Source organism: Anopheles maculipalpis, chromosome X (genome assembly GCF_943734695.1).
Source record: "Anopheles maculipalpis chromosome X, idAnoMacuDA_375_x, whole genome shotgun sequence".
NCBI classification, from domain to species: Eukaryota; Metazoa; Arthropoda; class Insecta; order Diptera; family Culicidae; genus Anopheles; species Anopheles maculipalpis.
This window is the reverse complement of record NC_064870.1, coordinates 20,099,255-20,122,261: the sequence shown is the minus strand read 5'-3', so window position 1 is coordinate 20,122,261 and position 23,007 is coordinate 20,099,255. Positions and strand designations below refer to the sequence as shown.

The 23,007-nt window shown below is 38.4% G+C and overlaps 2 protein-coding genes across 2 annotated transcripts in view; both read left to right on the top strand.

The window, feature by feature from the left end:
• Positions 1-23,007, top strand: part of LOC126559692 (surfeit locus protein 4 homolog) — a 464,744-nt gene that overhangs the window by 424,941 nt on the left and 16,796 nt on the right. The gene's annotated exons all lie outside the window — the stretch shown is intronic.
• Positions 1-23,007, top strand: part of LOC126557573 (homeobox protein B-H1) — a 54,702-nt gene that overhangs the window by 20,079 nt on the left and 11,616 nt on the right. Inside the window, exon 2 of the mRNA XM_050213389.1 lies at positions 4,575-4,806. Within this exon, the coding sequence (XP_050069346.1) occupies positions 4,575-4,806 (232 nt within the window). The remainder of the gene's footprint in view (positions 1-4,574; positions 4,807-23,007) is intronic.

Sequence of the window (23,007 nt, the reverse complement as noted above, 5' to 3'; positions counted from 1 at the left end):
TACGTAATTTGTGGACCACGCTTAAAGCTAAAAATATCGTTGAACAACAAACATATTTTGTATTTTTCGTCCTTCGCCAGGTGTGACAAATTTAATCCTCGAATAAGTTGTTTGACACGTGCAATATTATTTTGACATTGCTCCAATTCCTTTTTTTTATTCATAAAGGACGGCCAGGCCGTATTGCTATTGCTTCAATTCTATTATAAAATAATTCTCAGCGGATTCCATTGTTGGTTTATGTTTCTTAATAAAGTAAGGTTCATTAGCAATAAGACCTGGCCGTCCTTTATGAATAAAAAAAAACAAGTAACGTTCATTTGCTGAACTCATTGTTCTAACAAGAATCATTCCAATAGCGGGTTTTGGTAAACTATTGGCAAGCACAACGTTTTCTCATGATAATATGGCATTGTACGGTCATAATTAATTAAAAATACATAAATAAAAACATTTTATGATTATTATCCGCTCATTACTACACATTTAAGCAGCTTCTGAATCTACGTATGCACTAATCCGGTCCGCGAAGGTATATAAAAACTATTAGGTGGACATGGCTTTAAATTATTTTAAAAAACTAGTTTCAATAAATCCATTAACATTCGGTGATAAATAATTAATTACATGAAACCGAATGGAATAACAATTGTTATCAAAAGTCGATGTAGTATCGATACTATAGTCTGCGTATTTCCGCTGAGGTCCCTGACTGTTAATTCAATACGAGGATTAATACGTAAATTATAACGATCGTCGCATCGTCTTTTTTCACACATGTTTTTGACGCTCCGTACCTCCTATCTAAAGGCTGCGGTCAACGAGAGCTTTCAAACACAAAATTTCAGGTTCTCATCACTGTTAGTGAGATTGTCTCGTTTTGAAATCGCTTTTTGAGAACCTGGGGCATTCACAACCTACTTACACGAGGCAATGGATAAAAAAATGAAATCAAAATTATACTATTTTTTTTACAGTTTCGCATCGATTTCATCGAACAGTTTGAAATTTCCCGTGGTCCAGGCCTTCAGATAAATGTAACTGCTTCAAAAATCAATGTCAAAGTTCACGTTTTTTAACGACAGATTGATTTTACATCCTTTTGTACTAACGATTCTCTATCTTTTGCACTAAATAAAAGAACTGTAAATAAAGCATCGTAAAAAAACATTTTAATTGGAAAATCAACCGGTTAAATAAATATTTAAAGTACAATGGTAATCAATTCAGTGCTCGGTTTTCTAATTTGGGGGTCTACGATGACTTAAGCCTGTTTTTTATATGTGTATTTGACGTTTTGAGGCTCAAATGCTGATTGCTCTCCATATAATCTGACAATTAAAACTAGCCTGCGCCAAAAGCGTTAGTTTTTTCGTCGAGCAACTAAACTAAAACTTAGATTGGAACAGATATCAGAAAAATCGTTTTTTTTATTATGAGCTTCTTTGGCAAGGTCAACTAGTCGACGAAGTCAACGATGTGCTCGATGTAAACAAAAGATTTGTTTTAGAAAATATGACTATAAAAAGCTAGAACTTGCAGATGTGCATTTACAATAAGGCCATTATTTTTGTTTGTTTTGAGAGTAATTGGAAAAGTTAAAGACACAGGTAAAAGTGATATATAATTAAAATATGACTTCGAAGAATCACTTGGACATTGAACTAACAATATTTTGTATAGTTTTATAACCGATTTGCTCCCCGCATTTCGTTTTGCATGGTTTGAGGTACTTTACATTGCTGAATTGAACTAAATTCGTCCTTATTTTTGGGCTGTCAATTTTGAATTACCTTTAATGCGTGCGTATACCCTGTACACTTTTGGATTTTTAAAAAATATCATTAAGCACTGCCTTCTCTGATCTGTATTTTTCGTTTGTATGTTTTGTATGTATGATTTTGACAGTTCTGCCACGTTTAAAATCACAACATCAACCAGGCTAGGAGTGACAATTTGTTTTCGGAGCTGCACCAAGTGTTTTTGTCCATATTGACCATGTCCATGTTTGTCGAGTAGCGTGCATGTATCAAATTTTGTTCGCGCGACGGAATAGACGCTGCGGAAACATTGCGGATGTTACAAAAAAGCCTTCGGGGAAGAGTCTATGTCTATGTAAAATGTGTACAAATGGTACAGTGATTTCAAGGATGGCCGGTGAGAAGGTCGAAGACGAGGACCGTCCGGGGAGACCATCCATCTCGTCCGACGACGGCCCTGTCGTCCAAATCAAGAATTTGGTGGTCAATAATCGTCGGTTGACGATACGAGACCTTTCGGAACCTCCATCCGGTGAAAGTGGCCGGATTTGTGGAAAAACAACAGCTGGTTTTTTCACCACAATAATGCGCCCTTCCATACGGCCATCAATTTGAGGGAGTTTTTTGCAACCGGCCGTATACGCCAGATTTGGTACCAGCCGACTTCTGGCTGTTCAGCATGCTAAAACGGTCGCTTCGGGGACACCGTTTTGACATTATCGAGGAGATAGAAGCCGCAGCGACGGCGGAACTTAAGGACATCCCAGCATCCGCGTTTTCCACGTGCTACGAGGTGTGGGAGAAAAGATGCAAGAGGTGCATTGCATTGGGAGGGGATTACTTCGAAGGTGATGACCTTCATTTGGCTTAGTAAAAGAAACCATTTAAGAAAAAAAACGCAAGTCACTTTATTTTTTCGGGCACAATAGCATATCAAAAGTCACACTGACTGACAAAGAGCCGGCTTCTACTTCAAAGCAGATATGGCATGAATTTTCGGAAAGATAGCAGGATTTCTTGCAAAATACAGATAAATATCCACTATGATAGTAAAACTATGATAAAATGCCAATTATTACCATCCGGCAAACGCAGAAGCTATCAAAAATTGTTTATAAAGAAAAAATATATTTCTTCAGTGCGGCTAAACGAATCCTGCATAAAATTATAATATACGATTCGACACCCCTGAGCTTGCATGATAGCAATATCACCATGAATACATTTTGCATGAACATATAACCTAACAGAATATTGTAAGCAAGAAATAATTTTAGCTTAGACAAAACCATGAACTAGAAAAGGTAACGTATAGTCAGGGGAAATTCAGAATGAATACAGTTTCTTCATAGAATACTTAATTCAAACAAACACTATGTAAAGCATTCTGATTTTTATTGAAGATTTCATAAATTAGACTTAATATCATAATTAAATATTGTACTTCGATAGGTATAAGTAATGTTCACATAAATCACATAATATCGAAATAGTAGCTATATTGATGCTATCACAATTCTCCAATGGTTCATGAAATCGCGCATTAGTCCAGAAGGACGTAGGAGACTATATTTATAAAATGCGTATTGCTACGTAAATTTACAGGCAAAGTATTACAGTCTGATAAGTCTTCTGCACATTTACTGCATAGTTTAAAATAAGTAGCCTTAGAATTAGGTAAGAAATGATAAAGAATTCATGCAATTGCACAGTAGCTCAAATAGGACAGTCAATAGCCACGTACGCAATTCGAATGCGATACAGCAGGATAGCGAATTAAATATCATTACCATTTAACGATAATTAATTTGTAGGACGTGATTAGTATAAAAAGGGCATCCGGTGATCGCAATAATGGGTCGCGTTCAAGTAAGAACACCGTTTAAGATGAAGAAGGCTAAAGTACCTAAGTGCTGTAAAAAGGAGTTTTCTAAATAAACGACTGGGTGTAAAGAAAAACAAAACAAGTTGTAACGTAGTGTAAGATGCGTAGCGTAGAAGTAATGATCGAAAGAAAACTACAAAACATTGCTATTGAAATTATATAAATATATCCATTGTACAGTTCCCGAAACATGTGCAGACGCTAAAAAAAATGTAGTGAGAAATGGATCTTTTTGCAATATGGATAAACGATAGACGAAACGAGGATAAACATTTTTAAAGAAAAATTCAAATCCCATCCAGATCGTCCTCCCGTAGTGAGGGCTGACTTTACAACTACGTGGTATCGGGCAAGTCTAGTAAGCCATTTCGATGGTCGGCGTGACCTAGAAGGTCGTTAAGCCAAGAAGAAGAGAAATATTATAGAATTATAAACATATTTTTTTAAAGATTTTTCCTATGCGCCCGTTCACTGTAAACAAAATTGCTAGATTATGTTTGGTTACGCTTGTAATGTTCCGTTGCACAGCAAAGGGTGATGTGGGGAATGGCGGAGTGTGCGATGATATGTTGATCTATGTCCTGAGCATATTACGGGTTTTTAATTTTGTAAATTACCTTTTTTTAAAGCGATTTGTTAAAACTTGTGATGTAGGCTGTAAAGATAATCTAACAATTATCAATGGAATTTGATTGGCACATTTCAGTACAATTTTGTTATGCAATGCGATGGTAACCGTAATAATATGATATAAATAAAAAATGCTATACGATTTTTGATTGAACTTTTTGTGATTTTTAATTATAACAGTTATCTTCAGTATCATTAAAAGAAACCTCTTGTTTCTGATTATCATTATACCCTCACTACCAGTAGTATAGTTGTTATAGGAATAATTTTTTCTTCTTTTTGCTCTTAATTATTTTAAGGTGGAAAAGACGAGGATGGCAATAGTATTAAAAACGGTCTGGGGCTCAATACTTCCTCTGGTTTGAGTAAAAAGCAACGAAAAGCACGCACCGCCTTTACTGATCATCAGCTTCAAACTCTTGAAAAAAGTTTTGAAAGACAAAAGTATCTGAGCGTACAAGACCGTATGGAATTAGCAAATAAGCTCGGGCTGAGCGACACGCAGGTGAAAACGTGGTATCAAAACCGAAGGTAAGTTTTTAGGATACGCTTTTAATAGTATGGTCAAATACTGCCGTAATAAAGGTTATCTGTGTATGTACCGTACTGGTCAAAATAAATCATACACGCGCATCAAAAATGGTTTTTGGGTCCCAATTTAATTGTTTTTTTTTTTAACACATGCAATGTTTTATTACAAAAAGTTAAAGCATTACTAATGCTTTTAGCAATGAAAATATAGCGAAAATGATAAACAATTCATAACATTCGTTCATGAAAAAAAGAATGCAACCGCGATTACTTAAAGAATGGAAAAAATGAATCATGCAATTCGAATTTAATATTTTTACCGTTCCAACGAGACGCCCTCCAACAATCTATCTTATTTGTGACAGTCTATTGTTGGGAGGCGTATGACTTTTTCGTTATGCGAAATCAGGTGATTGGCGATCGCAAAAAGGGAATAAATGTCCGGAAAATTTCTAAAAAAATACTCGATTTCGATTCGTACATTACAACTCATATGGCAAAAAAAAAAAAAAAAATGAAACACATAGAATGCTCCGCATGTTATCTAGACAAGGACAGAATTCTGTGACAAGCTATCACGGGAGCATGAGAATCATTAGGATAGCTAAGCAAAATCCAAAGGTGACACTTTATTTTTTAATTTATAATCAATTATAACCGAGTATGCCCGGGATAAGGCAAATAATAAGGAGGAAATGCCTTACTAATAATATTGTAAAATTTATTCAACACAAGCGGTGTTGACAATATGGCACTGGACCATCATAATCAATTGTAAATAAATAAAAATAAATTATAATCAATTATGACGGCACGTTGTCGTATTGTCAAAAGTTGAAGCTGTACTTTACGAAAAATTAAGAAATTCCTTCCTTCTTCTTGGCTTAAGGACCATCTAGGTCATGGTCGGCCATCGAATGGCTTACTAGACTTGCCGAACTCACACAATTGGATAGTCAGTTCTCACTACGCGGGGACGGTCCGGATGGGATTTGAACGTCGGTCCTGCCGTTTGAAGACCGGCGCTGCTGTCGCCTATACCACCGAGGCGCCTCCAACGACATACAAAAAGAAATTATTCAATCTAAATGTCAAGCGCCGTACCATACGCCAGAGTCAACCAGAATGGAGAATGGAAAACTGCGTAGGAGAACTTCGATCCTGGATATGAACAGAAGCGAGCTTAAAGTGTGAGCACGTTGGTTTTTCAGGTGTGTGAAGTTATGGTTGATCCGGTGCTATTGTTGTGGCTATTGTGGATGATGGTTGATTGATTCTGGTTATAGACAAACAAAGTGATGTTTTGGCTATAATCGACTTTTTATCGTTTCGAGACTGTAAAAAAAAAACGAAATATTGTTAGGACAGCACACACATCAGTCCTTCGCTGCTCTCGAGACTGAGACTGACTGATTTGGAGAAAACTATATTGTGGAAATCGTCTGCCTCCATTTTACAGCAGTGTTGAAATTGGCATCGAGTGTTGTTGCCCCATCATCGGATCACCCATGGCGCTACAAAACACGCTTAATATATCTTCTTCTTAGCTTAATGACCTTCTAGGTCATGCCGGTCATCGAATGCCTTACTAAACTTGCCGATACCAGGAAGTTGGATAGTCAGTCCAAGGGTCTGGAATGGAATTTGAACCCCGGTCCTGTCGCGTGAAGATCAGCGCCGCTGTCGCATATACCACCGGGCCGGGCCCAACTTGAGATATAGACAACACAACATATAACAAAAAATGAATGGTGGAAAACGAATAAGGATTCGAAGGATACAGCCTTTCTCAAATCACAGGACAAGTGTCTTCATGTTTAAAATCCATGGTCGATTTCGACAGAATGAACAATCCGAACAATACGTCTTACTGTTCAATTTAAAATCGCAAACTGTTCCAAACACGGAACCACCTGCTCTATGACCTGCAAACGAATCATAGGACAAGATCGTTGTGTCTGACGAATTGGTAGATGAACCTCATGTACGTGAGGTCTCCAGTAGCCAACACTTGTCTAAATTATGTACCCGGTCGTCTGCCAATATGCTCGACTGCGCTCAACAAGGAGGGTCTTGCGGTTTCAAATTCCACGCAGGACCACAGAAGGTGATCCACATCGTGGAATCCGTCATCGCAGCCACACACTTTTGTCTGAGCTAGAGTTATACGTTTTAGATGAGTATTCAACGCAAAATTCAACGCAGCTTGTACCTTGTTCAAGAGGTACCTAGCACCCCTGCCGTTACGAAACTCAAACTGGGTATCTGAAAGGAAGTTGTTAGCTTCCAACCATTCCAACAGTAATAGAATCATTCTTTCAAGGAGCTTCCTCAGAGACGAAAGGTATGATATCGGCCGCTATCAATCGTGTCGTGATGTCGGTTTTCCAGAATTCAAAATTCGTTGTTTAAGTCTAAACTCTAGTCTTCGCTGTTAAAGTTCAACAGCGAGACGCTATGTTGGAATATTGTTGAAGATTCGTAACACACGTTTCTTACCCATGTCGGGAAGATTTTGTAGAAATTTGCTGCTAATCTGATCCAATCCTGAGGAAGAATGTTTGCTTTATAGGAGAGCAAGCGATAACTCAACCATAGTGAACGGTGAGTCCATGTTAGGGTCACTGTCAGACGCATTTTGTGTGAAGTTTTGCGCAGGAACGAAATCGGGGCAAAACTTATGGGCAAAATCATTCAGCCACTCGCCAGAAAAGCTTTTGTTCTCATTGATGTTGTTGCTGTTTCGCATCCTTCTAGCCATTCTCCAAAGCGAATTTAGTGAAGTGGAAGAGTCTAGGTTATTGACATATCAACTCCAATAACCCTTTTATTCGTCTTCTACAGGGTTTTCTACCACCACTCCAATCCTTTATATTTTTCATATGAAGAACGCGAGCCGACGTCCCGGAATACCTCTTGCTTCTTGTTAAAAGCCGCTTGGCAATTCTTGTCCCATCAAGGAGTGGAAGGTTTTTTGAATGTTTTTGGTTGTTGGGAACAAGATCGAACAAGATTTGTTTGGGCCTCAAGATCGCTTTATTATAAGATTATAGCTGAAACAATTTTTTCGTACTCCTGCACTGAAGACAAATCTTCCAAGTCAAGAGAAAGCGAAGCGGCCACTAATTCACCGTAACTCGTCCTGTCGATGTTTCTCGTTAAGTCACATTTAACGGCGATTCTAACTACATCCTCGCTTGATGTAGGAAATTTCTATCGGAGAGTGGTCACTGCCGGCAGGGTCCTGGATCTCCTTCCAACTGAAATCCAGGGCCATCGCCGATGGACATAGGGACAGGTCCTGTGCACACGCCCTACTCTTTGGTGTCTGCATCCTAGTTGCCTTTCTTGAGTTGAGCATAGAAAACCCAAATCTGTCGTAGATGTCCCGGATAATGAGAGCGCAAATGTCATCCTTATCACAGGCACAATCGGCTCCGTGGGAGTTAAAATCTCCCAGGATCAAAAGCGGTCCAGTCAAGATCGCTGCTAAATTTCCAAGATCCTCTTAGAACTTTTCATTTTTTTTTTCCTTTGCTTTGTTGGCTTTCAGGAGGATATCAATTTATGCATCCGTCACGTGAAGCGTTTGCTTTGATTGCGACATTTTCAATCATGTCTTGTCCGCGGATAGGTATTCTGGTGAAAGTGTGATGCTTTCGAGCACCAATCAGTAAAAGCACCAAAGCCTTTTCGCCACGAGCACTTTAACCTTTGGCGCACCTGAAGAGTACCTGAAGAGGATATTTAACAATATCCTCTTCAGGATATTCGAAGTCCTCGATAGCGCCGGTGCTCCGTAAATTCTGGATCCGCCGCAAATTACGTTGGCTTGATCCCGGCCCTTTGCGGTGACCTTGATCTTGTTTGGGCGCATCCGAAACACATCGCAACGCCTGGGTACTTTTTGAACAACGGTTGATAAGCACGTGTTCGGTGTTCCAACAAAAGCTCGTTAGCTGTTGTCTGCAGGGCATTATTTGTCAGCGGAGCACTCTTTGACAAAGTGACACTACTACACGTGGCCTTCGATTTCGAAGGCCTTTCGTCTAGTGCAACTTTTTTCGCACCGGTATAATTTTTTGCAACGGTCTTAGGACGCCCAGGCTTTCGTTTTGCCTCCCTAAAATAATCATTCTTCCGATCCGAGTCGAAAGCATCTTACTCTACCGCCATGGTAGGGCCGTGGACAACGGTGCGGATAGGGAAGGATAACACTTACTTTGGCACACGATGCACAAATAGACACGCTCATTCACACAGACAAACACTAAGCCTGCTACAAGGGTTGATCGATGCGATAACGCTGCGTCGATACGCTTGCTTATCGCAACGATCAGCAGGTACACACACTCACAACACAGAAACACACGCCACTCGATCGATAGGGATAACGGAACAATCTCCGCACGAATACCGAAGAAAGATGGTAATCGCGTTGACTACGCAATCGCACTCGGGAACAATAATCACTTTCTACCGTATGCAAAAATTCCGTAAAAATAACTCCGTGCGAAGCATATCCTCTCGCTACGGAAGCTGGAGGCATACTGGAAGAATGTTTTGTCGTAAGTATTTTGTTAATTGAGATATTGAACATTATACACACATGTGGAAAGGAAATGATGTATGTTTAGTACTGCAGATACTAGATGGATAGACTATTCAAATGTAAACCTTATAGTGATTTTTTATGATAAACGATCAACGTGATTATTATGATTATTATACGTAAATATTATGTTTTCCTTATTCCACACACAAAACGTACGCAGTAAACACTGCATTGACCACAGTTTAAATAAAATGCGACACTTAATACTTTATAACCATTCTCGGACACCAGTATGTCCGAGATTAATGTTAATTATTTTAGCCACACATGGCCTTGACGTTCCGTCATGCTCAATAATTAATAAAATAAAAACAATGTTTTTATGTATTTGTTTTTTTATTTCTTTTAATATTTTTGAGTATGATGGCTTACGCCGTATTGTCATATTATTTATTTAGCTTAAAATGCTCCTACTAATAAAATACTATTTGTTTTGACAATATGTTAGACAGCCGTCATACTCAAATACACGGTGTGCATAATAAATTTGACAGTTGCTGTGGCTATTCAAAATTTTGTTTTTGCTTTAACGAAGCAAATAAGAAAAAAAAGTTTTTTTACGAAGTTTAGCTTATCATGTTGGCTGCACAAATTACTCAAAGTAACCACCCTCGGCATCGATGACCGCTTGTATCCGCTTCCGGAACCTGGAGCAAGCCCGGGCTACCATTGCCCTGGGTAGGGCCGTAAAAAAGATCTTAATTTTTAGCACTAATTCTGCTTATGTGGATGTATGATTGGTGTCCCATGCTCCATACGAAATAGTCCATCGGGTTGTGGTCCGGAGAGCTAGGATGCCAAACATTGGGGGTGGTAAAGTCGTAAAAAAAGTCTTTAAGTCCTTTTTGCGATTTAGCGGCCGTATGACATTTGTTGCCGAATCTTGTTGCCACAGATACGGCCTACTGTTGGCTTGCGAATATCCTTCGCCGTGTTTAATGCACACTGCACCACCGGCTTGATGTCCCGGTTTGTGTATCCGGCGCGGATCATCAAGTTACACGTAATTCGCTTCTATAGTTCAGGCGGGTTCCATTTATTAAGTTCTCTCGAAATATTTTTCACTGTTTCCTTGTGGCTTTCGAATGACGTATCGTTTGTTTTGATACGATAACTCAATCACGAACTATTAACGAAATAGCCAAGTGTAAAATTTATTTTGCATATGGTGTATATTTATTTATTTAAAATTAATTAATTATGACGGTCCAGTGCCGCATTGTAAACACCGCTTGTGTTGAGTAAAACATGGTGTATATATAAAATACTTTTTATCTTCTTACAACACAAGCGATCTAACCGCCGTTATTCTGTAGTAAGGACTGAGTATCCAACTATGTTGTGTGTTGAGCTAGAATCATAAGGCCAGCATGATCTAGCTGGTCGTTAAGACACAAAAGGAAAGAAAAATACATTAAATCTGATTGAACTGACTCGCGAGCTGGTCAGCAATTTGCTAGCGCAATTGGTTCATCCAAGAAATTTATTTATTTAACAACTTCAATTCAAGTTCGCGGAAGTTTCTATGCTTAGATAATTTTCTCTGTTCTACACATAGCTAGAGACCGTTGTTGAGCGAACTGTTTTTTTGCGAGAAAGGGCTCAAAGATTAAATTGTTCATCCAAAGAAACTAAAAGAGGACTAAATCCAAGGAGAAAATGCCTTGGTAAGTTTCAGCACACGCGGTGTTGACTTAATGGCAGTTGGCCAGAATATGGCAGATAATTAAAAAATGGATTTTTGGTGATTTAGGAACTGAAATGGAAGCAATACGGCCAGGACGTGGCTTTCGAAATAAAAAAGGAACTGAAATGGTTGTAGTGAAGATGTTTTGGTTGATGCCATTTTTAAGAAATGTTTATAAATACATCTTAAATTATACATGTACTCTAAATTGTCAAGTACATCTAGAGGATTTGACGAGAAAATTTGTCTTTCTGTTAATAGTTCGCATAATCTTAAACAGAATGTTAGAAGGCTCTCATATCTTTCTGTTTCCAAAGCCAAGAGATTAAAAAGAAATTCTTTACACATATATGAAAAAAAAACATGGAAGAACTTTGACAAATATTATGAATTAGGATGAGATGCCTAGTCATTGTTGTGGTTTTTTTACTTAGACATCACAAGCGGTATTGACACAACTGCGATGATACCTACCTGTTGTTTTGAGATTTACGTAGCATGTCGAAAACCTACTTGGAACTAACCAAATCTAAAGATGGAAGAGATAAAAAAGGGATTCCTAAAACAATATAAACCACCGGGGTGCGGCCCGGTATTCATTAAGTCGTGGTAAAACTGTCAGCTTGTTTTTTAATTTTTAGTCATATTATTTATTAGTTTTAGATGTTGTGTTTACTAATGTTTGGGCCTGGAAATTCGTTGTCCAATCTTTGCGCTGGGTAAAAAACTGAAGAGAACTAGCCTACTGTGGTGTCAGAAATCGAGTGTTTATTCAATTATCGATTGGAATTGCTTCGGAATTTGTCTGATCCACAACTCATCAGTAGGTTAGCCCATCGTTGCGGTCTGCTATTGTTGTCAAGGTCAGGCTATGGTGATGGTCAGTGCTCTTACTATTGGTTGTGCTGTTGCTAGCGGTTGGCAACACTAAAAATGATTTGTTGGCAGTTTGGCTGAGTCGCGTTCTTAGACATTAACGGTGCAAATCCGGTGGTGTATGAGGATACATGTTCAACGTTTTTAAATATGTCAATTTTGTGTAACTAAAGGCTTTCAATAGATAAGTGTTTAAGAGTAATTGTAAGTGTATGTGTATGTGTACATGTAAGTGTAAGTGTAAGTATAAGTTTAAGTGTAATTGTAAGTGTTTTTTTTTATTTCGTAAAGACGACCAGGCCGTGTTTCTTAATCTAAACTTATATCTATGCTCACAATACTTTTAACTTATATGCTATACGGAGGGCAGACATTTCCTTTTCCCTCAGTTTAAGTGCACCTTTCCTCGAGCGAAGTTGATTGTGGATGTTTTTGCTGCCAGGTATCATTCTGATATTGTTGTCCTCTCTGGTTCCAGGGGATTAGCGTCTGTTCGAAGCATCGTACCGTGGAGACTTGGCACTGGCTGGTCACGTGGTCAATTTCGTGGTATCCGTTGCTAAAGCTTCAACCCGTCAATCGGCGCTTCCTATACGTTGAAGGTGTACATTCATCGCATTGTGGTTCGACATAGTTCTAAGCACCATGCGAATGAACGTATGATCGACCGGGAGCCCGTGAAAGCAGGGACGTAGGGAAACCTGTGACGAAGGCGAAAGGCTTTCGTAGGATTTTCTTTAAGCAGATTTTTTCATTTTCGATCCAAAATTTAATACTGTTTGAATGAAGCTAGGGATCCATACGGTCTACATTGGCCATATGCATTCCTCTTTTCTTACAAATGCAGTTTGCAGACTCTGTCCCATCAATGTGTAGGAGGTTTATTAAAATTCCCTCGTTGGTGGGAATCTGTAAGTCTGTATAAAAGATCTGTAAGTGAGAGCGATTCCAGAAGGGCCTAACGACAGGCACCTCGCCTTTTAAGCTCTACTTTGGTCTTCTTATACACTGGGCATGATTTAAGTTCATGCCAGAGCATTTTGCACTGATCACATATGGATCGCACCGTGGTGCAATCAAGATAAAAGTGCTGGTCCTGGCACTTTGTGCACGTGAGCCTGATGCAGCAAAATTCTTTCGTGTGTCCGATCTGACTACATTTCTTACAGGTGGGAGCCTTGGAGATAAAAGACCCTCATAAACAAGAAATCCTGGCAGTGTGGTTCCCTCAAAAGTTAACCCGTTTTGAAGAAGAATAAAGAGGTCCTGCTGTTCGTCAGCAACTCTGCGGCAGTGGAAGAGCACGTGTTCGTATGTTTTTTTTTGGGTCATGCAAGATGGGTACCTAGAGGAGCTCGTGTGATGATATTTACATAGGTAGCTCCTAAAACATCCATGGCCGGTAAGGAATTGAGTGATTAAGACGTTCACTTCTCAATGCTTCCTACCAATCCATGCCGCTATATTTGGAATTAAGGCATGTGTCCAACAACCTTTTTTTAGAGAGTTCCCATTCAGCCCCACTTCCCCATGGATAGACTCGCTCCGACGTTTGATTCTCCTTGACCGCCACAATATGCGCCCAGTTTTCAGTATTATATCGCAAGGGTGACATATATACATCGGTGAAAAGACGTCTGCTGTTACTCTTGGGGCCACCAGTGTTAAGCATAATCAACACCAGTGTATCAGCAGCCTTAGTAGCATTGCTGTAGGTGTACTCCAGGTGCTTCCGGAAGTTAAGGCGGTCATTGATGACCACACCCAGGTACCTGCCACCTTCCAACTAAAATCCAGGGCCATCGCCGATGGACATAGGGACAGGTCCTGTGCACACGCCCTACTCTTTGGTGTCTGCATCCTAGTTGCCTTTCTTGAGTTGAGCATAGAAAACCCAAATCTGTCGTAGATGTCCCGGATAATGAGAGCGCAAATGTCATCCTTATCACAGCCACAATCGGCTCCGTGGGAGTTAAAATCTCCCAGGATCAAAAGCGGTCCAGTCAAGATCGCTGCTAAATTTCAAAGATCCCCTTAGAACTTTTCAATTTTTTCCTTTTTATTGTTGGCTATCGGGGGGTAGTCGGTGCAATCTGACTGCACTTTGAACCAGTCGTCACCCTTGGCATGTATGACCGGTCAATCGGTATCCGGACGCCTTCTAGAATGAGGGCCTATCCTCAAACGTGACACGGATTGAGGAGGTCGGAACATTTTTTTTCCTCTTTTGCTGAGGTGTCTTGATTGAAAAGCTGTTTTGCCTCAAGCACTTTTGTATTAGGTATACCTGGGGCCTGAAAAGCGCCCATGCCATATTTTACAATATCCTCTTAAGGATATTCGAAGTCCATGATAACGCCGGTGCTCCGTAAATTCTGAATTAGCCGCAAATGACGTTGGCTTGAGCCAGGTCCTTTGCAGCAACTTTGATCTTATTCTGGCCCATCCGAAACACATTGACAACGCACGGGTACCTTTTGAGTAACGGCGCCGTGATCGTCCTTACATCGAGCTGCTTGATTCGTGACATGAATAAAACCTGGGGCTTATCCTCCCACGGCCGGTGGATAAGCACATGCTCAGTGTCCTGATGACGGCTCGTTAGCTGTTGTCTGTGGGGCATTGTGTGCAGGGCTATGCCTGCCAGCGGGGCGCTATCAGGGGCTTTCGAAAAGGAAGGCCACTTCCAAGTGGCTCTAAGGCTTTTTTGTGGCTGGCAGCCCTAGGGCGTCCCGCCTAACGTTTGACGCAAGGCTCATTCTCCCTTCCGGAGTCAGATGGGTCTGGTCCCATATAAATACTGGAAATAACGGTATAGGGGGAACAAGTTAATTTTAAAGGACAAAAATAGGGTTTATTTAAAAATAATTACATTTGACATGTTTTACTACAGTTCGAACAGGTATTCAGGTTTCCTTCTCATAAGAGTTTAAGCTGTAGTTTCCTTCTGTCTCTTTTGGAATGAAAAGAAGTTTACCAAAATTTTAATTTTTTTTCCTGGACCAGGTATGGTAATGGAATGTCAGCTGAGGGCCTTCATTAAAGGAATAATCGCATACATTATTCTATAATGTAAATGCTATTCAAACTATCTAACCTATCTAGCCTATGTTGCCAATCTAATCTTTATTTTCCTATTAGCAACTAGACAATATTTACAATATGTACATAATTCTCATAATTCCCTCTCCTACCTATTCATCTATGAATAGAGTTCGAATTAACCTAAACTCTGATGCTAGACTGAGAGATTTAAAGTTTTCAAGATTTTTCGTAATCTGATGCCTTATAGCAGGGTCCAGAATTCTTTGCGAAGCTGTGCATTGCGGTACCTTGGTGGGTGTTTAAGGATCATTTTAAGGAATCCTCTTTACAACAAGCACACTTCTGCTGTAGCAAGACCCATCAAATGTTGGATCCATATAGGATTGCAGGGAGTATAACCTGTTTGTACAGGGTCAGTTCTTCTTCTTCTTGGCCTGCTCAGGATTGAGCAGGTCTCATAGATATGGCTAGGTCTCCAAACCGTTTCCAGGAAACTCGGTCTAGGGCTGCAGTCCTCCATCCAAGGCTGCATCGGATCTCCGACAGGTTTGACTCCACTTGATTCAGCCAACGAGCTCGCTGTGCTCCCTGACTCCTCGTGCCGATCGGGTCGCTGACGAGCACCTTCTTGGTGGGGCATGAGTCCGACATCGTCATCACGTGCCCCAGCCAACGTATCCTTCCGGCTTTGACTACCGTCAGGATATCAGCACCGCCAAACAGCTCAGCTAGCTCGTGGTTCATTCTCTTTCGCCACACGCCCTGCTCGCACACACCCCCAAAGATAGTCCTTAATACCCGCCGTTCGAAAATGGCGAGTGCATTGGCGTCTTCCGTCAGCATAGTCCAAGACTCGTACCCTTAGAGGACTACCGGACGTATCAAGGTGCGGTAAATCGTACATTTCGTGTGTTGTTGGAGTCTTCTGGATCACAGGAATTTGTGGAGTCCGTAGTAGGCACGATTTCCCTGAACAATGCGCCTTCGGATTTCGCTGCTTACGTTGTTGTCCGAAGTTACGATCGTACCAATGTAGCAGAACTCCTCTACCACCTCGAGATCGTCGCCGTCAACTGAAACTCTGCTTCCGAGTCGGGCTCAATCACGGTCAGAGCACCGGCAAGCATATATTTTGTCTTCGTCGCATTGATGCTCAATCCAATGTACAGGGTTGTAATTCCAATCAAATTCCAATCCAATCCAATTGTACAGGGTTAGTTTACTAGTTTAGTTATAGAAACATTAGAAAGATAGAAGCAAATCGTGTAATTCGTGAGATAATAAAGTAATTTCTGTATTATACGTAACCATACAACGCAACAAGAATAATGAGGTGCATGGATACGCATGGATATGCTAAATAGTTCATTATATTCCATAAAAAAACTTTCTATCGGCCGAATGTTTTTGTCCGAATGATCGAATGGACAGTGAAATGCAGGTGCGGAAAACCTACTTTGTGATTCTATTTGAACCTACGTTCGACCGTTCCATTGAAGGAACGGATCGAACCTAATAGAAACAGAACGAATTTCTTATCACTAGCACAATCCTAATGTTTACAACTAAGGCATTAAAAAGGCTTCATGGACAGGTTACTTTTAACTTGGCTAACATGTACAGCCTTCTAGTCTTTTCAATTTGATCCGCAAAAGAAATGGAGAACATCGGTTGTCATGAGAACAAATGTAATTTGTTCCTTAATTTCGTTTCTAATTGCAGCTGGAAAGTCAGTCTTCCGTACGGGGAAGCGGTCCAGAGGGTATTTGACATCTGGCCCTGCCGTGTGAAGACCGGTTCTGCTACCGCCTCGGCTAAATAACCGCTTAAAAATACAATTGAGTTCGATGTGGTTTAATACATCAACCGATTAGGTTACGCTGACCATGGCATGGTCGAAGGTAAAAAGTAGTTTGTTAGTCAAAGTCCTTACTACCGGCAACGGTCCCGGATGGGATTTGAACCCCAATACTGCCACGTGAAAACAGGCGCCGTTGTCACCTCTATCACTTGCCCGTCCTTTAAATTAACAAATATTCAATGTTTTGTTCATATAATATACGGTTGAAGTGCTTATTCTCATTTGCTTCCTCGGCTGGTGTAAAGTGGTTGTTTATGTAGAGGAGTTGCTGATTATGTTTATGGATGTTTAAGAAATTAAAGTACTGCTACACATACATTCCATTTGTTTTATTAACTAAAAAGACTTGTTGACTTGACTTTGCTTTTCACGGTATAAAAAACGCACTAGTTCGCTCCAGTTAATGATTGTAATGATTGAAATTTTGCCGCTTTCTCAGATAATCCGTAACGAAATATCGGGTTTATCAAGGAGGCATATTTTTGTAACCGAGATTTTTGGGTTGAAAACGACTAACCGAGATCATAACCAAGCGCTTGGTTGTGTGGATATCGGCTATTTCAAGGCTGGGTTACAAAACTTTATAGTGTGTTATTAATTATTGTGCAGCACACTTGTAACATTATATTTGTTGGTAGAACTCAAAATCTTTCGCTAAACACATTTTGAAAAACTGAAAAGCAAAACGACAGCAAAAACAATAAAACTTTCAAAGTAATTAAAAGTTAGCGATTACTCAAATTACCACACAAAAATAAGCCGTTCTAATTGAATGACAAACAAAAAAAGAAAAGTGTACATTGGTTTCAAATTAGATCAATCTGAACTTGCATAGCTAGGAAGTGTGGAAGCTTGTGTAAGTAACACTCTGCGAGAGGTAAGAAAGAAGTGGCTCTGAAAAAACAAAAAATAATTAAATGATTCAGCTATTTTTAATAGGAACTAGCCGCCCAATGTGTCAGTTGAAAAGATCAAACACGCTATGATAACCAGCTTAAAGAAAATATGCCGACTAATCATGTTTCCGGGTCTGGTTAAAGACTTCAAAGGACCGATGTATGCGTTGCTGGCATTGATCTGAAAACAGTGAGGTTTAGCTTTTCTGTTTTGAATACCTTTCGTCACTAGCAGCAACTAGGTGTATAAAAATTGAATGATTATGAGATAGTGTAGAATGAAGGTTGAAAAAAGGAGAAATGATGAAACATAAATAAGAGTATTATGATATTCGTAGTTTCCATTCTGCTATCCTTTTAATGTGCTGAAGAAATAAAAATAATGCAATAATCTGATCTTAATACTCGCTTCAAAGTAAAAGTTCCAATAAAATGTGATAAATAAGCATGTTTTGTGTATCGAAACGAACGAAAAATGATTGTTTGATACCGATTACCAAAAATTTGATTTGCTGTGATGGAAGATTATGAAATTGAGATAAATGTTTTAAAAAGAAAAAGAAACAAGAGAATCAGAGCTAGCTTTAATGGACACAATTGCCCTGTCTCTGCCGCCAGAAAGGCCCAAGAGTTTGGAATGGTCGGCACGTATAATTAGAGAATGATTCAGTAAAAAGCAATCAGCAGTTCCGTTGTATGACGTAGAAAGAACTTGAGTGGCGATGTTTACCGATTGCGAACACTGCCGACTAGCAGCACGGGATTATGCCGAGTCAGTTTCCGGCGCCGTCGTAGCCACAAAGAAGGAAGTACACCCCCTGGAGGAAAAGAATCTACAGAAGCTGAAAGGTCTTGTCTGTGCTAAGTGGCGCCAGAATCTGACTGACCGAGCCGGCTACCTAGACTTACAAAACGATGTCGGAAGGTAGAGTGAGGCCTTGAAATTTTTGTGATTGGTGCCAAATCGTTGTTAATTACAGCCAAGATGCGGCAGCTTTCTCGAAGAATACGACATCGAGTAAATTATCCCGGGCTGAGGCTGATGAGTGGTATTTATTTTTTTTCGCATATCGATAATCATGTTTCGGCATTCTTAAGACTCTTCCGGTCATACTAGTAGGGTTCTAAAAGTAATTTTCGCTTTCTTATCAATGATCTTCATATTAAATGTATATATATATATATATATATATATATATATATATATATATATATATATATGTGTGTGTATATATATATATATATATATATATATATATATGTGTATATATATATATATATATATATATATATATATATATATATATATATATATATATATATATATATATATATATATATATATATATATATATATATATATATATTAGCTTAAGCATATCTGACATATCTGAAACACTGTGCGGCACATTTCTATGCACCCCCTTTGTTCAATTAATGCCTAATTCATGAGAATAGTTTGTTGTGAGCAACACTTTGTTGGATTTACCTACGACTTCGTTCGGCACGTGGCTTAACCACACTTGGTATACCGCAGTGCCATCAGCTTCGTGGCAATGGTTCATTGACTGTATCTATACAAGTGGTTAACGTGTCCGTATCAACGTATAATCAATTACGGCAGGGTTTTTTCAATTAACTTGATAGATTATATATATATATATATATATATATATATATATATATATATATATATATATATATATATATATATATATATATATATATATATATATATATATATATATATATATGTACCCATAAACAGGCAACGCATACAGTTATGACAGTGGATCTTATCTAAAGACTACTAACTCTCAGCAGAATGTTTTTTTTTTATTCATAAGGGACGGCCTGGCCGTATTGCTGTCTCAGCAGAATGTTAACTAGGTTAAACTAATGTAATGAATATTTTCACGTAATGCCATCATTAATTTACCTATATCACACATTTTCTTTTCAGTTTTTCCTTATAATATTTTCATTCACTATCATCAATAAAATTCACGCCAATGGCTTTCAACACTTTAACTGCTTTGCAGCGCCCTTGGTGCTTTAGGTTGTTGCTTTCGGTAAATTCAATGTTTCACCTGCTGAAAAGTCTCTCTGGTTCTTCTTTATTTTTCATTCAATCTTTCCATTTTCCATTATTTTCATCGTGCATTTTGATATGCTACTCCGCGAACATTTTCGCTTTCATGTCTATCCGTTCATCTAGATCCGTTTGTATTGGTTGATCATTTCTTATTCCTCGAAACAATTCATTAGGTGTTAAGTTTGTTTCGGAATGAATCGAATCGATGCATATAGCGACTGCTAGATAAATTTTTGTTGATTCAGCCAGATTCATAGTAATTGATTTTTGTGATAGAATGTTATGGATTTCACTAATCTTTCTATGGACAATTTCTAGTGTAACATTAAATGTTGATTGCGCTTCAGAGGCATAATGATAATTAATCAAATTGTCATTTAAAAACGGTTCAATGGTAATTGATTTCAAGCTGTATTCTTGTATACTATCATGAATTTCGTACCCGGAAAGAAATATTTTATTCTATGAAGTTTTGTGCTTCCGGTTGTTCCTCTATCATCGGCATCGTGATGTATTGTCCTGTTCCTGATCCTGTTCCAATTCGTCTGGTACATCTATGAGCATATTTTGAGCTCGAAAACTTCATTTAGAAGTTTTAGAATTAAGAAGAACGTACGTGTAGCAAAAAATCGCATTGAAACAGTTCAGCAAAACAACACTTTTAATAATGTTGAATAAATTGTCTTTTGTGAAATTTGGAGTTTTGATAATAATTCTGGTAAATTTCGGGAACTGTGTCAAAACTTCTATGCTGTCTTCGTTCGATAGTACAAAAATAATTTGATTTTTGAATTCGTGAAGTGATCTTTCTGTACATGGGACTTTTTTTCGCCTCCAAATTTTGTATCTTGCACTTAAACGAACAAGTGGAATCAAAATCGTTAGAATTAGTTGCTTGAACTTTGACGAAATATTCCTGGTCAAGCCCTTTTGTAAAAGCGGCTAAACATGCCATTTCGTTTATGTCACCAAAAGATGCGTTTATGCGACTATTTCGAAAACTTCACTAAGCAACGTAGGATTACCGTTAACACTCAAAGTGTCTCGAGCTCTACCATCCACTTTGTTAATTATCACTTGTTCATATATAGCGTACAATGCTGAAGAAACGACCGGTCGACACACTTCTAACGTTTTCTGCACGGTGGCAATCCATGATTCTAGATAAGCTAATAAATCACAATGGTACGGCGCAATGAAATCTTCTAAGTCGTCAAAATGATGTTACAATATTTACCTGGATATCACCGCAACGCCCAAGGGTCGGGAGATGGTAATTACCGGATGATGCCACAAGGTAAACCGCAGGTCACTGCACTTAACACATACGAAAACACGCTTAGGAAAGGCCCGAACGAATGCGCCAGTTAGGATACGGAAGCAGCAGCAGGTTTTTTATGATCGAATTTTCGTACCCGTAGGCTGATCTGACGAAAAGGTGACGATGAGATTATTATCGGTCGGTCTGATAGATCGGCTTGATCTCACTCGACGATTACTCATATATGTCTATGAAGGTATAAAGTTATATATATACACACACATATATATATATACATATATACATATATATACATACATATATATACATACATATATATATATATATATATATATATATATATATATATATATATATATATATATATATATATATATATATATATATATATATATATATATATATATATACATAATATATACATAATATACAAGAGGAACAGCCACAGTAACGTCCTCAATCTATGTCATCCACAATAATGCCGTTATTGATATGAAGGTGTTTTTTTTTGTGTTATCGATTGTACCCTTTTCATATATTATTCGAATTTAACTTAGCAAACAAGTTGAACAACAGAAGGTGGTCTTATTTTGTGCAACTCATATTTTTAAATTTACGCATCGAGCGAAAGATTTTCCTACTTATTAATTCCTTAATTCATTCACCCTCTCTTTTCATTACATTTTTTTTTTACCATCGAACGGGAGAATTTGAATCAGTTCATGAAGAGAAATACTTAATTGCACATAATTCGTTGATCTGTGCGTGAACGTGTTTTTGTCTTCGCTTTAATCTTGTTCATTCACTATCGTTGTTTTCTGCTTTCATTATTCGTACGTCTTGTTGCGCTACTACGTTTTTTTTTTCTCAGCTTTTACTCACACTCCCCGTTGAATGAGAATGATAATAGGGCACAGCATGTTTGCGAATATAAGCTTGAACAATTCTCAATGTTTTTATTTTGCAACATGCATAATTATGCATTACTCCCCTTCCTTCTATATTCCTTTTGCATATATTTATTGTTACTCATTTGTGTTGATGTTATGTATGCTATGCGATGTTTGTCGAAGGGTTATGAAATGAACTAGCATTGGGATCATGATTTTTAGATCAAGCATAGTTTATTCCTTTAAGATATCAGTGCAATTCGAGTGATTTGAATGTGCATATTTTAAAATAGATATTGCAGTATAGACAGTCTAGTCATAAAATCACTGCTCTAAATATCTATCTATACTAAATATCACATTAAAAATAGTGAGTTCACGCACACTTTGCAACATCTATTCATTGACCTAGCTTGTTGGAGTAATCTTCCTAATGATTTCATGTTTTTCTTATCTATCGCGTTGATATTATGCTTCATAAAGTGCAGTAGAACTCAGGTAATTAAATCGTTATTCTCCATCACTTCATTACATCAACATCTGGTTTTCTCACAGTCATGCAACTGTTTTTTCCTTCCGCGTTCAATTATGATTGTAATGATGAGATTTTTCTGAGCTGAGAAAACAGGTTGAACATAAAAAAATGCGGTTTTGCTTCCGTTTGTATCTGTTCGTTCTTTCAGAAGCTAATTTTAAATTATTGGTATTGTATGAATTCAGTTTGATAAATGAAACAAAGTTTATCAACTATTTTCTCAACAATATGACAAAATTTTTAAATTTATTTTTAAAGTACTAGAAGCCTGGTCTTATTGCTAGCGATTATTTTGTTCACAAAACGAAAAATGTTCTCGCGAAATAAACAAGGGTCGATACTCGGTCTAATTGTCCAAAGACCGGCTCTGCTACTGTCTCGGCCACTGGACTGCGAAACGGATAGTATTGTTGTTATTT